Raw genomic sequence first — 12114 nt, 5'->3', positions numbered from 1 at the left:
TTATAAACACTGTCTCACCTGGACGGTGTGATACAGTGTGTGTCAGAGTCACACCCTTCTCCTCCACACCCTTCACTTCATGAATCAACACACCCTCATACTTACAGACAGACACACACACACACACACACACACACACACACACAAACAGAAAAACCAAGGTGCTACAAACAAACACACTTAATGAGAGGTAATACACCTCAAATACAAATCTAAAACTGCTCAAATCAAATGTAGATACATTGAATGTGTATGAATTGATTAGTTACTTCTGATGATCTCTTTACATACTCTACCATCAGTGTGTGAATGTGTAGGTGTGACCTGCGGTGTAAAAGCACTTTGAGGAGCCAGGAGACTAGAAAAGCACTACACAAGCTCAAATCCATTTACCATGTACACATTCAAACCATCTCAGAGACAATCAGAGCAACAACAACAACGAAAAGGATCGATTTATATCTACAATGTCAGAAATAATTAGAGCCCGACCGATCAATCGGCCAGCCGATATTTCAAAGATGGTGGGTCGTTAGATAACCCACCACCTCATGGGAGGAAAGAACAGGGAGTTGTTCTGAAGGCAGCCACAGGATCCTTGTGGCTCAGAGCAGGAGTCCTGTGAGTATTCCAGTTTCTAAGATTTGTGTCCCTGATGTCCCCAAAAGCCAGATTGCTGGGCTGCAAAGAAAATCTGTCGTCAGTACGCCTTTTGTACTGACACATTGCATCTGTAACCGTGTAATATTGGCGTCCCAGTGTGTGAATTCACACTGAATTACGGCGATATTCACGCACACACACACAGTGCTGTTCCGCCTCGCTATCGGCCGATTTTAGCGTATCAAGTGAGTATCGGTATCGGCTAATTTTATCACAGATAAGCGCCCATATTTGTCGATTTATCAACCAGTCAAACAGCATTTCATTTGAGTTTCTTTGTATTACACTAGCAGCTCTCTTTCACCAGCAGAGGGCGCTGTATTGATTACAAGAAGCACGTACATGCAAATTTATTTTCCAGTTGTGTTTGATAACTGCATTTGAGGGATCAAGACAATAAATGTGTATATCTTTATCTACTTCTACAAATTAAAGATAGATCTAAGAAAGATATCAGCCGATATATCGTATGTGTTTTTTTCTACCTAATGTCGATATCGGTATCGGCCCCAAAAACATCATATCGGTCAGAGACCTTGTAATAATGTTAGAAATATGTATAGTATAATCATCTGTATTTGATAAAGACTTCATAATTTGTTCATAAAAAAGATGTTTAGTGTTTTAACAGTGTCCGATGGTCTTTTCCATCCACAAAACGTCACATTTCTTGAAACACACACACGGCTCCTCCCTCCCTGTACAGACACAATAGATGCCCTGCAGGCAGTATTTCAGGCTGTGTGTTAACTCTGCTGAGCCCTCCTCATCGTCACCTCTGTTCAGGAGAAACAGCAGCCCGAGGGCCAGCTGAGAACACACCTTGTGTTTTTCTCCGTTCTCCGCAGACACACTGACTAAGTCCAGGTACAGGGTGTGTCTCCTGACTCACCTCACACTCACACACACTCACACACACACACACACACACACACACACACACACACACACACTCACACACACTCACACACACACACACACACACACACACACACTCACACACACACACACACACACACTCACACACACTCACACACACACACACACACACACACACACACACACACACACACACACACACACACACACACTCACACACACTCACACACACACACACACACACACACACTCACACACACTCACACACACACACACACACACACACACACACACACACTCACACACACTCACACACACACACACACACACACACACACACACACACACACACACTCACACACACACACACACACACACACACACACACACACACACACACACACACACACACACACACACACACACCGCTCATGCTGCTGCAGACAAGTACCATCCTGCCTCCAATAGTTGCAGATTGAACCTCGAGATGTGATTTCCTGGTTACAGCCTCGTGTTTCCGCTCTTGGCCTTTACACCTGAGTAAACTTACGCACTACAAAGCTGAGTTTAAACGCCGTGGTCGACACTTTTGGTTGCCGGTAACCAAATATTACAACACCTCAGTGATGTGTTTTCTCCCTCCAGACAAGGAGGAGTTGTGTGATAAACCTTACTGGAATAAAATGATTGGGTTGGAGGAAAGGAGCAGCAGACGAGAAGACTTTTCCACCTTCCAGTCTTTGTCCGTTTAGGACAGATTTAATGTCCGACAGATCTCGAGCATCTTAGAAAAAAGTCAAAAAAACCTTTAATTTAATCCATCAAACACACAACATGGTAGCTGTAGCAGCAGAATATTGTTTTGGGAGATAACAGCCAAGCTATAGAGGCGCTGCTTGTCAACAGGCAGGGCAGGCCATTGCTTGGGGCCCCTGGCCAGTAATTTAATTCAAAAATTAAAAATGTATTTTTAATGTCCGTCTTTTCTCCATTATTAAACTCCGCTGATGTTGATAAGTTTCATTGAAGTCTGATCTGCTGCAGCGTCCAATCAATGAGTGATATTCGATAAGGGGGCGTGTCTGTCAGTAAAAAGACTTCCGCAAAGTCAGCTCTCGTGTATCCTCGGCCATCGCTCCTCGGATCGCCCTCCTCCGTCCTCTCTCCCCGATCCTCTCTCCTCCGTTCAGTTACAAGAGCTTTGGGACGATCCTTAACATGACGGGTCTAAAACTACTTCCGGTTCGGCCGAGGAGCGAGGAGTGAGGAGATAGTATTTAAGAGAACTGAGATGCAGGGTGGACGAACTGCGAGGATTTTGCACTTCCGCATTGGCTTGGCAAGCGATAGATTGTGGAGAGCGGAAAAACAAAAATAAATAGTATGGAGCCAAAACAAACTTCCTAAACTAAATGATGTGAGGAACTAAACCAGCTGACTTGAAAAATGTAACTGTCCAGGAGACCCAGGAACCACTTAAGAAAAAGGAAAGGCTGCCAGGGACGCCTTAACAGTGAACGCAAACGGCTGGAGTAGACTGGCAATAGAGAGCAGATTGTGTTTGTGTTTATGCAGACTTACACACTTTAAGAGAAACCACAGGGAGACCCTCTCACTTCCTCTGACGGGGATATAATGAGTCAACACAGAGTGCTGGAGACCCAGAGTATACATAAACTCCGAACTTAATCTGAGCCAATCAGTCACACACACCTGACTGCAGTGATCGATGATTACGGCAACAGCACGAAATCCAGAATCTCAAGATATTAGAATATCAAACAAGACCAATCAAACAAAGGATTTAAAAAACAGAAATGTCGACCTTCTCACCTTCTGTTCATTTATGCACTCATTACCTGGTCGGGGCTCCTTTTGCGCAGATTACTGCATCAGTGTAACGTGGCGTGGAGGCAATCCGCCTGCGCCCAGGCTGGGTTGATAGTGGCCTTCAGCTCGTCTGTATTGTTTGGTCTGGTGTCTCTTTTTTTTTTGCTGCACCCTGAAAATACATAGTCCACTTTAAAGGAAAGGTTTACTGCCTGAACTGTAATCTCAAAAGTTGGTGCACTGACTTTAAGAATATACTAGGCTGATAATATGAGTGCATTTGTTTGGGCTCGGTCCAGTCGATAATGACCTCGTTACATTTACAGATGTGACCTTTTCCCCAGCAGGAAACAAACACTGAGCGACCACTCTGTAAACGTCTCTTATTTTTAACAGGCTAAGAACAATAAAACTTTAAGAGCGAGCACACGTGCTAAATGTCAGTCAAAGGTTGTGGGGTCTCCCTGCTCGCTGGGTCTCCCCCCTGAGCTCCTTCAAACAGTGAGATTATTATGAGGATTGCATTGTCTTAAAACACACATCAGAAGGATTGCTCAGCTTTTGTCTGGCCCTAAACCTGTGCAAATGACAGAAAAAGTTATACTTAGCATGGAGCCCACAAAGCACACACAACAAAGGGTGTTATATTCTATTTATGCTCAATTCTTTACCTGAGATGTTGCATTAAAGGGGACATGTTATGAAAAATCTCAGAGGGGGCTCATTGCATTTAAAGAGACACACACACCAAAACGGAGCGTTCTGAGAGAGCTGGTTTATACAGGGTCACAAACCTCCTCTGGTGCTTGATTCATGTTATATTTTCACCACAGCACGGATGTTTCATTTAGACCACAGGGGGACTGTTTGAAAAGGTGGAGAAGGAGGATAATATGTCCTCTTTAAACAGTACAGAGACGGGCTGACTGGCTTCTTTTTAGCTGAAGGCTGCTGTGTGAACTAGAGCCTGTTGAAAGTTTTTGTACCTGTAAATCTGAAATATCAATGCAACCATTCATTGTTGATCTCTGCAATGAGAAAGTCTGTCACAGATCCCAACAACATTATGAATGGAGGGAATTTAATGTGAATAGTTCCACAACAAGATTAAAGAGCCTGGTTTGAGTGTTGTCAGAAATCTTTCATATATGCCATTTCAGATCAAGAAATGATGATAACGGTCAAATAACATCTTCTTGTGAGTTTCAGAGAACAGATGAATCATGTTCTGTTGTTGTCATGTTTCCCGGCTGGTTCACGGCCAGTGACTGAGAACGTGAGAGCGGCACGTGTAGTGTGTGTGAGGCCACCGCTCCGAGCTGAACGGCTTGGTGACTGTCGATGTCACATGGACTCCATCATCCAAACAATAAAAAAACCCATTGGTCACCTGCATGGCTTTTATCCAACAGTACCAAGAATGTACGGACCTGGAGACAAACAGAGGGACAGCAAATGATTATTCCACTTCTTTTGTTAGCCTCCTGATAACACCTTTACCTTTCACCCAATAGTCTGAACATGATTCAGATTTTTCTTTTCCTTCAGGTCCGATCACTAGAAGTACGATAAGTAGAACATGGTCAAATATGAGAAGACGTTATAGTTTCATTTCTCACATCACCTCTGTAAACCTTCAATAAGATATAACAGCTAAGAGAGTCGTATCATTTCATGCCTTTGGAGGAATAAAAACACATCAGCCTCTCATGTTCTCTACATGTGATCCCATACACAGAGACCCTCACACATGTGTATGTATATTTATATATACTTTTATTATTATTATTGCGCGCCTTCAGTGTCATCGTGCTCTGAGTCTTATCGACCTGATTCGTCTTCTCTAAAGGTTTTAATTCAGTCAGTAAATACAGAAAGTGAACATTCAGACTCACAATAATCATCAGCCATCGGTACAAACTGACTTTTGATTGCTACACATCCCTGAATGGAGTTTCACTAAGAACATCAGCGACAGAGTCGACTGTGCAACGAGCACGAACACAACTGGGTGAAAGTTTCTGGCTCCCAGCCCGATGTTCTTGGGTGCTTCCAAAGACTGGCCTCCGTGCTGCATGAATATTCAACGTGTGGGAGGAGAGAGTGGGTATATAAGTGACCACCACAGCTCCCAGTAAGAGTGTGATCTGCCACATACAGGAACATATGAGTAAAGAGAACCTTTGAAAGGAACAAACTACTTCACAGTAAGTTATTTTTATACTTTTTCAAACGCTGACATTTCAAACTACGCTAGTTCTTTGTGTTTTTTTATTTACTGTAAGTTGCATATAGCCGCGTATAACACCAGACAATTCTCGGAGCTGATTGGCCGAATAGTCAAACAGCTGCAACTTCAATAACCAGAATCTAAAACCTATAGTGATGACTTAAATTAACATCTGTTATTTGCACCTTTTAAATGATTTCTTCCTTAAATGTCTCTTTTTCTTTTAAGACTTATATCTAATTTATGTGTTTTTTTTTCTTTCTAAAGGTCTTTCTAGGTCACCATAGCGTCTGAGCTGAAGCAGAGCTGTGTGGAAATGGACAACCTGCAGGAGTTGATCCCCTTTGCCAAAGAGATGCTGAGTCAGAAACCCAACCGGGGTCTGCTGAAGGTCTACCTGGTGGGCTCTGTGATTGCCGTGCTGGGGACGGTCATCTGCCTGGTGGAGACCGTGTGTCACCCTTTCTGCTCTGACGAGCCGCTGGACGCTGAGATGCTCCTCATGTTAGCCAAGGAGAGGAGAACTGTTGAGGCCGATGTGCAGCACAAAGTGGAGGGAAAGGAGGAGGAGGAGGAGGAGGAGAAGAAGGAGAAGAAGGAGAAGAAGGAGCAGGCTTGGGAAAATGGTGCAACAACCCTGACTTTCTCCAAGACTCACAAAGTCAGCCAAAGGAGCATCTCCAACAGACTGCACGCCTCCTAAAGCCAACGGGGTCGACCCCCCCGAAAGACTCCATATATTTATTAGGGAACTGCTGCTGCTACGGCACGGGGTTGTGCAACACGGTCTGAAGCTTTACAGACAGCTAAATGCACAATGACTGCCATCCAATGCTGCTTTGTCATGATGCCTTTATGTGCTGTGGGGAATGCTTTCTGTGATGCACAAATCACAGTGCACATTGTTCTCCAGGTTTAAAAAAAAACAGATGTCTTTAGAGCACTGAAATCACTCAAACATCATCTAATATGTTAGAACTGTGTTGTTCTTTTTACTCAAAATGTTTTTGCAGCTGCACCAAGATCCTACAAATGAGTCCTGAGCACACAGTCCGATTGGAAAATGGAAAATTTAAAGTCTTGAACGTTGTGAAGCTGTAGACAGATTTTTTTTTTAAAAAAGTCAACAGACAAATGTGTCCCATATTCATCCATGGAGAAGACTTTCTATTTAACAAACATTGCTCTATGTTTGATATGACAGAAGAAACCTTAAATTAGCCCTAAAACAGATCAACCACACATTATTTGTCAAAATAAAACCAATTTTTTTTTTTCTTTCTGCTGCTCGACAGAAAAGTGGGAAACAGCAGACAGCCACACTGACCGTCCACAGGGTCAAGTTTATTCACATTTTCTTTTAAGTTTGGACTTGAAACCTTTAAGTCTGGAGTTATTGAGGGGTACCTGAAAGCAGCAGGGTGTTAAGAGTCTGCCAGGCGGAGGGTAGCTGCCGTGTAGCGCCCCCTTGTGTCTGCTGTATGAATCTGACGTGTGAAAGCAGAGGAAGGTTGTTGTAAATATATTATGTTGTTTATGATGAGCAGATGTTGTAAATATTCACTTTTTCATACCAATAAAGATCCATTTATGTTTAAAGTGTGGTTTCCACGTTGATTGACTCGTTCAGACTGATGCAGAATGAAACTCATCAGTATGGAGTTAGATCAGTCTCAATATTCACAAATGTATTTTATTCTATATAAATGTAAAACAAATCCACAAATAAAAAAAAACGAGATTCACAAATGTATTTCTGATTCACAAAAAAAAGTGATCACATTAAAACATACCCTTGAATCTACGCTACTGTGATTGGCTGAATAGGAAGGAGACATCTGATTGGCTACAAACATTTCCCTGCTGAAAAAATTACATATATGCAAATATATTTGAGTGAAATATATTTGTGAATCCTTCTGTGTGCATTTGTTAATATTGAGACTGATCTAACATACCAATGACTCCATGCCATACTGTTTGGTTATTTTTTGGATCCTGATTTAAAGAATCACACAGGGGGCGGGTTCATGGCTCAGTGGAAGAGGGGTTGTTCACCGACTGGATCCCCGGCTCCTGCAGTCAACATGCTTTAGAAAAGACACTGAATCCTTTTTTTATTTGATCCCAACACATGCATGTGTGTGTGAGCGACCTGGTCAGAAGACTAGAAAATATACAAGTACAGTCCAATAACATGATCAGAGGGGGGAGGGGGCGGGCATGTTAAATCCTCCCTGAGTGTTAAATATGTTGATTGGAGGAGGGTTATATCTTCACATTGTTCTCTTTGTCTTGCATGTAAGGACACTAAATTGCAATCTGTACACTGCAAGAGAGCACTTCTTCCCCCTAGTGGACATAGATGTGAATTGTTTCCCCTCAATCTATCATTTGGATTGTTAAATCAGCTGTAGTGAGAATGCACTTTCAAATACATTATACTTAAAGGGACACTTCACCCATTTGCATTAATCTTTGTATCATTAGAAACCTGGTAGTATTTTTGAATGGTCGTGCATCCCGCCCTCATTTTCCCCTGAGACGGGAAATCTTTGTATTTCTGAGTCTGAAAAGGAGCTCTTCCAGTGACGCAGAAATCGTCATTTTGCGTCACTGGAAGCTGTTGCGGTTAGCGGGGGTGAAACTACAACGCTAGTTCCTTAATATTTTCGACCACTGAAGCTACAGACCAATCACAGATCAGTGGGTGGGAACTCACTCCCAGAATCCAAACTTAACGTCCGCCATATTGCTTGGAAGCTATGCTAACAGGCTCTATGGAGAAAGCTGATAATGGTGAAAAATATAAATATAGCAATGAGACGGTTAAAGAGCCTGGTTTGAGTATTGTCAGAAATCTTTCATATACAGTGGGTACGGAAAGTATTCAGACCCCTTTACATTTTTCACTCTTTGTTTCATTGCAGCCATTTGCTAAAATCAAAAAAGTTCATTTCATTTCTCATTAATGTACACTCAGCACCCCATCTTCACAGAAAAAAAACAGAAATGTAGAAATTTTTGCAAATTTATTAAAAAAGAAAAACTGAAATATCACATGGTCATAAGTATTCAGACCCTTTGCTGTGACACTCATATTTAACTCACATGCTGTCCATTTCTTCTGATCCTCCTTGAGATGGTTCTGCTCCTTCATTGGAGTCCAGCTGTGTTTAATTAAACTGATTGGACTTGATTAGGAAAGGCACACACCTGTCTATATAAGACCTTACAGCTCACAGTGCATGTCAGAGCAAATGAGAATGATGAGGTCGAAGGAACTGCCCAAGGAGCTCAGAGACAGAATTGTGGCAAGGCACAGATCTGGCCAAGGTTACAAAAGAATTTCTGCAGCACTCAAGGTTCCTAAGAGCACAGTGGCCTCCATAATCCTTAAATGGAAGAAGTTTGGGACGACCAGAACTCTTCCTAGACCTGGCCGTCCAGCCAAACTGAGCAATCGTGGGAGAAGAGCCTTGGTGAGAGAGGTAAAGAAGAACCCAAAGATCACTGTGGCTGAGCTCCAGAGATGCAGTAGGGAGATGGGAGAAAGTTCCACAAAGTCAACTATCACTGCAGCCCTCCACCAGTCGGGGCTTTATGGCAGAGTGGCCCGACGGAAGCCTCTCCTCAGTGCAAGACATGAAAGCCCGCATAGAGTTTGCCAAAAAAACACATGAAGGACTCCCAAACTATGAGACAGAAGATTCTCTGGTCTGATGAGACCAAGATTGAACTTTTTGGCTTTAATTCTAAGCGGTATGTGTGGAGAAAACCAGGCACTGCTCATCACCAATACAATCCCAACAGTGAAACATGGTGGTGGCAGCATCATGCTATGGGGGTGTTTTTCAGCTGCAGGGACAGGACGACTGGTTGCAATTGAAGGAAAGATGAATGCGGCCAAGTACAGAGATATCCTGGAAGAAAACCTCTTCCAGAGTGCTCAGGACCTCAGACTGGGCCGAAGGTTCACCTTCCAACAAGACAATGACCCTAAGCACACAGCTAAAATAACAAAGGAGTGGCTTCGGAACAACTCTGTGACCATTCTTGACTGGCCCAGCCAGAGCCCTGACCTAAACCCAATTGAGCATCTCTGGAGAGACCTGAAAATGGCTGTCCACCAACGTTCATCATCCAACCTGACAGAACTGGAGAGGATCTGCAAGGAAGAATGGCAGAGGATCCCCAAATCCAGGTGTGAAAAACTTGTTGCATCATTCCCAAGAAGACTCATGGCTGTACTAGCTGAAAAGGGTGCTTCTACTCAATACTGAGCAAAGGGTCTGAATACTTATGACCATGTGATATTTCAGTTTTTCTTTTTTAATAAATTTGCAAAAATTTCTACATTTGTTTTTTTTCTGTCAAGATGGGGTGCTGAGTGTACATTAATGAGAAATAAAATGAACTTTTTTGATTTTAGCAAATGGCTGCAATGAAACAGAGTGAAAAATGTAAAGGGGTCTGAATACTTTCCGTACCCACTGTATGCCATTTCAGATCAAGAAATGATGATAACGGTCAAATAACATCTTCTTGTGAGTTTCAGAGAACAGATGAATCATGTTCTGTTGTTGTCATGTTTCCCGGCTGGTTCACGGCCAGTGACTGAGAATGTGAGTGCGGTACGTGTAGTGTGTGTGAGGCCACCGCTCCGTGCTGAACGGCTCGTCTGCTCTCTGACCTCACAGAGGAAGTGTTGCAGCAGCAGACAGGCTGCAGGGTGACGCGGGTTTTCACAACCTTTCCCCCAATTTGGTGACTGTCGATGTCACATGGACTCCATCATCCAAAACAACACCTTTACCTTTCACCCAATAGTCTGAACATGATTCTGATTTTTCTTTTCCTTCAGGTCCGATCACTAGAAGTACGATAAGTAGAACATGGTCAAATATGAGAAGACGTTATAGTTTCATTTCTCACATCACCTCTGTAAACCTTCAATAAGATATAACAGCTAAGAGAGTCGTATCATTTCATGCCTTTGGAGGAATAAAAACACATCAGCCTCTCATGTTCTCTACATGTGATCCCATACACAGAGACCCTCACACATGTGTATGGAAGGAAAATGTAGAAAATAGGAAATTATTTTATTTCTTTTCGGTCCAAATTGGGCGAACTAGGAGATTGCAGGCTGGTCGAGAAAGACACTAAATAGACTTGGGATGATTGGACACAGGTGCAGGTGGTGAAGCCAATCAAAAAGGAAAGGAGTCAAGAACTACAAAATAAAACAGGAAACACTGAAAACTAAACCCAACAGAAAAAATACACACAGGGATAAACTACAGACTGTAAATATTAATTGAGCCGGTGTCCTTGACCTTTTTATCTGAAATTTTAACCCACATGAAATCAGCTACGTGCAGCCTTGATTTTATTCCCGCAACATTTCTCAAAGAGGTTTTTAACACAGTTGGACCCAGTATTTTATCCATTATTAATAGTTCCTTGGCAGAAGGTGTAGTCCCCTCTGCTTTTAAACATGCTGTGGTCCAACCACTTTTAAAGAAACACAACCTTGATCCCACCGATTTTAACAATTTTAGACCAATCTCAAAACTTCCATTTTTATCAAAAGTTTTAGAAAAGGTGGTTTCAACACAACTTTTATCTTTTATGACTGAAAATAACCTCTTTGAGAAATTCCAATCCGGTTTTAGAGCTTGTCACAGCACAGAGACGGCCCTCCTCAAGGTAACCAATTACCTTCTTTTAGCAACAGATGGGGGGGGGGGGGGGGGGCACAATTTTAATTCTTTTAGATCTTAGCGCAGCTTTTGATACTGTTGATCACACAATTTTAATTGATCGTCTTATAAATGGAGAATAAAATGGGACCTAAAACCGAACCTTGCGGTACACCACAGGTAATGTTAGAGGTAGAGGAGGAGTAGTTAGCGATGGTGACAGCAAAGAGTAAAACCAGCTAAGTGCAGTATCCTTTAAACCAACCCATTTTCTATGCTGCCTCTTGGCCAAATAATTGAACGCCACAAAGTCTCCTTTCACTGCTACGCAGACGACACACAGATATACCTTCCTTTGAGACCTGAGGATGCTAGGAGCCTAGCTGCTGTCAGAAACTGCCTAAACGATATCAACTGCTGGATGGCACAAAACTTTCTCCAGCTGAACAATTCTAAATCTGAAATCATAGTATTCAACCCGCCAAACTCCACTCATATCTCAAAGAGCAACCTCGGTCCCTTATTCTCCAATGTCCAACCCACCGCCAGAAATCTAGGAATAACATTCGATTGCAATCTCGCCTTTGAATCCCATATCAAAACAGTTGTCCGATCACGCTTCTTCCATCTACGCACCATCTCCAAAATTAAAACAATTCTAACCCAACCAGACCTTGAAAAGATCATCCACGCCCTCATTTTCTCCCGAAATGACTACTGTAACTCCCTCTTTTCCGGAATCATGAAGAAGTCACTGTCTTGCCTCCAGCTAGTCCAAAATGCAGCAGCTAGGCTTCTTACTGGTTG

The 12114-nt window shown here is 42.7% G+C and overlaps 1 protein-coding gene across 1 annotated transcript; it reads left to right on the top strand.

The window, feature by feature from the left end:
- The first annotated feature begins 5506 nt into the window (after positions 1 to 5506).
- On the top strand, positions 5507 to 6711 carry LOC132977121 (G0/G1 switch protein 2-like). The gene is made up of 2 exons (XM_061041530.1): positions 5507 to 5579; positions 5870 to 6711. The coding sequence occupies exon 2, from the start codon at positions 5919 to 5921 to the stop codon at positions 6303 to 6305; it is 387 nt and encodes a 128-aa protein (XP_060897513.1). The 5' UTR covers positions 5507 to 5579; positions 5870 to 5918; the 3' UTR covers positions 6306 to 6711.
- Positions 6712 to 12114: the final 5403 nt, after the last annotated feature.

This window comes from Labrus mixtus, chromosome 7 (assembly GCF_963584025.1).
Source record: "Labrus mixtus chromosome 7, fLabMix1.1, whole genome shotgun sequence".
Lineage (NCBI taxonomy): Eukaryota > Metazoa > Chordata > Actinopteri > Labriformes > Labridae > Labrus > Labrus mixtus.
This window is presented reverse-complemented; position numbering and strand designations above follow the sequence as displayed.

Bases quoted from the DNA above. Each gene is read 5' to 3' on its own strand.
- LOC132977121 (XM_061041530.1), top strand. From the start codon at position 5,919: ATGGACAACCTGCAGGAGTTGATCCCCTTTGCCAAAGAGATGCTGAGT.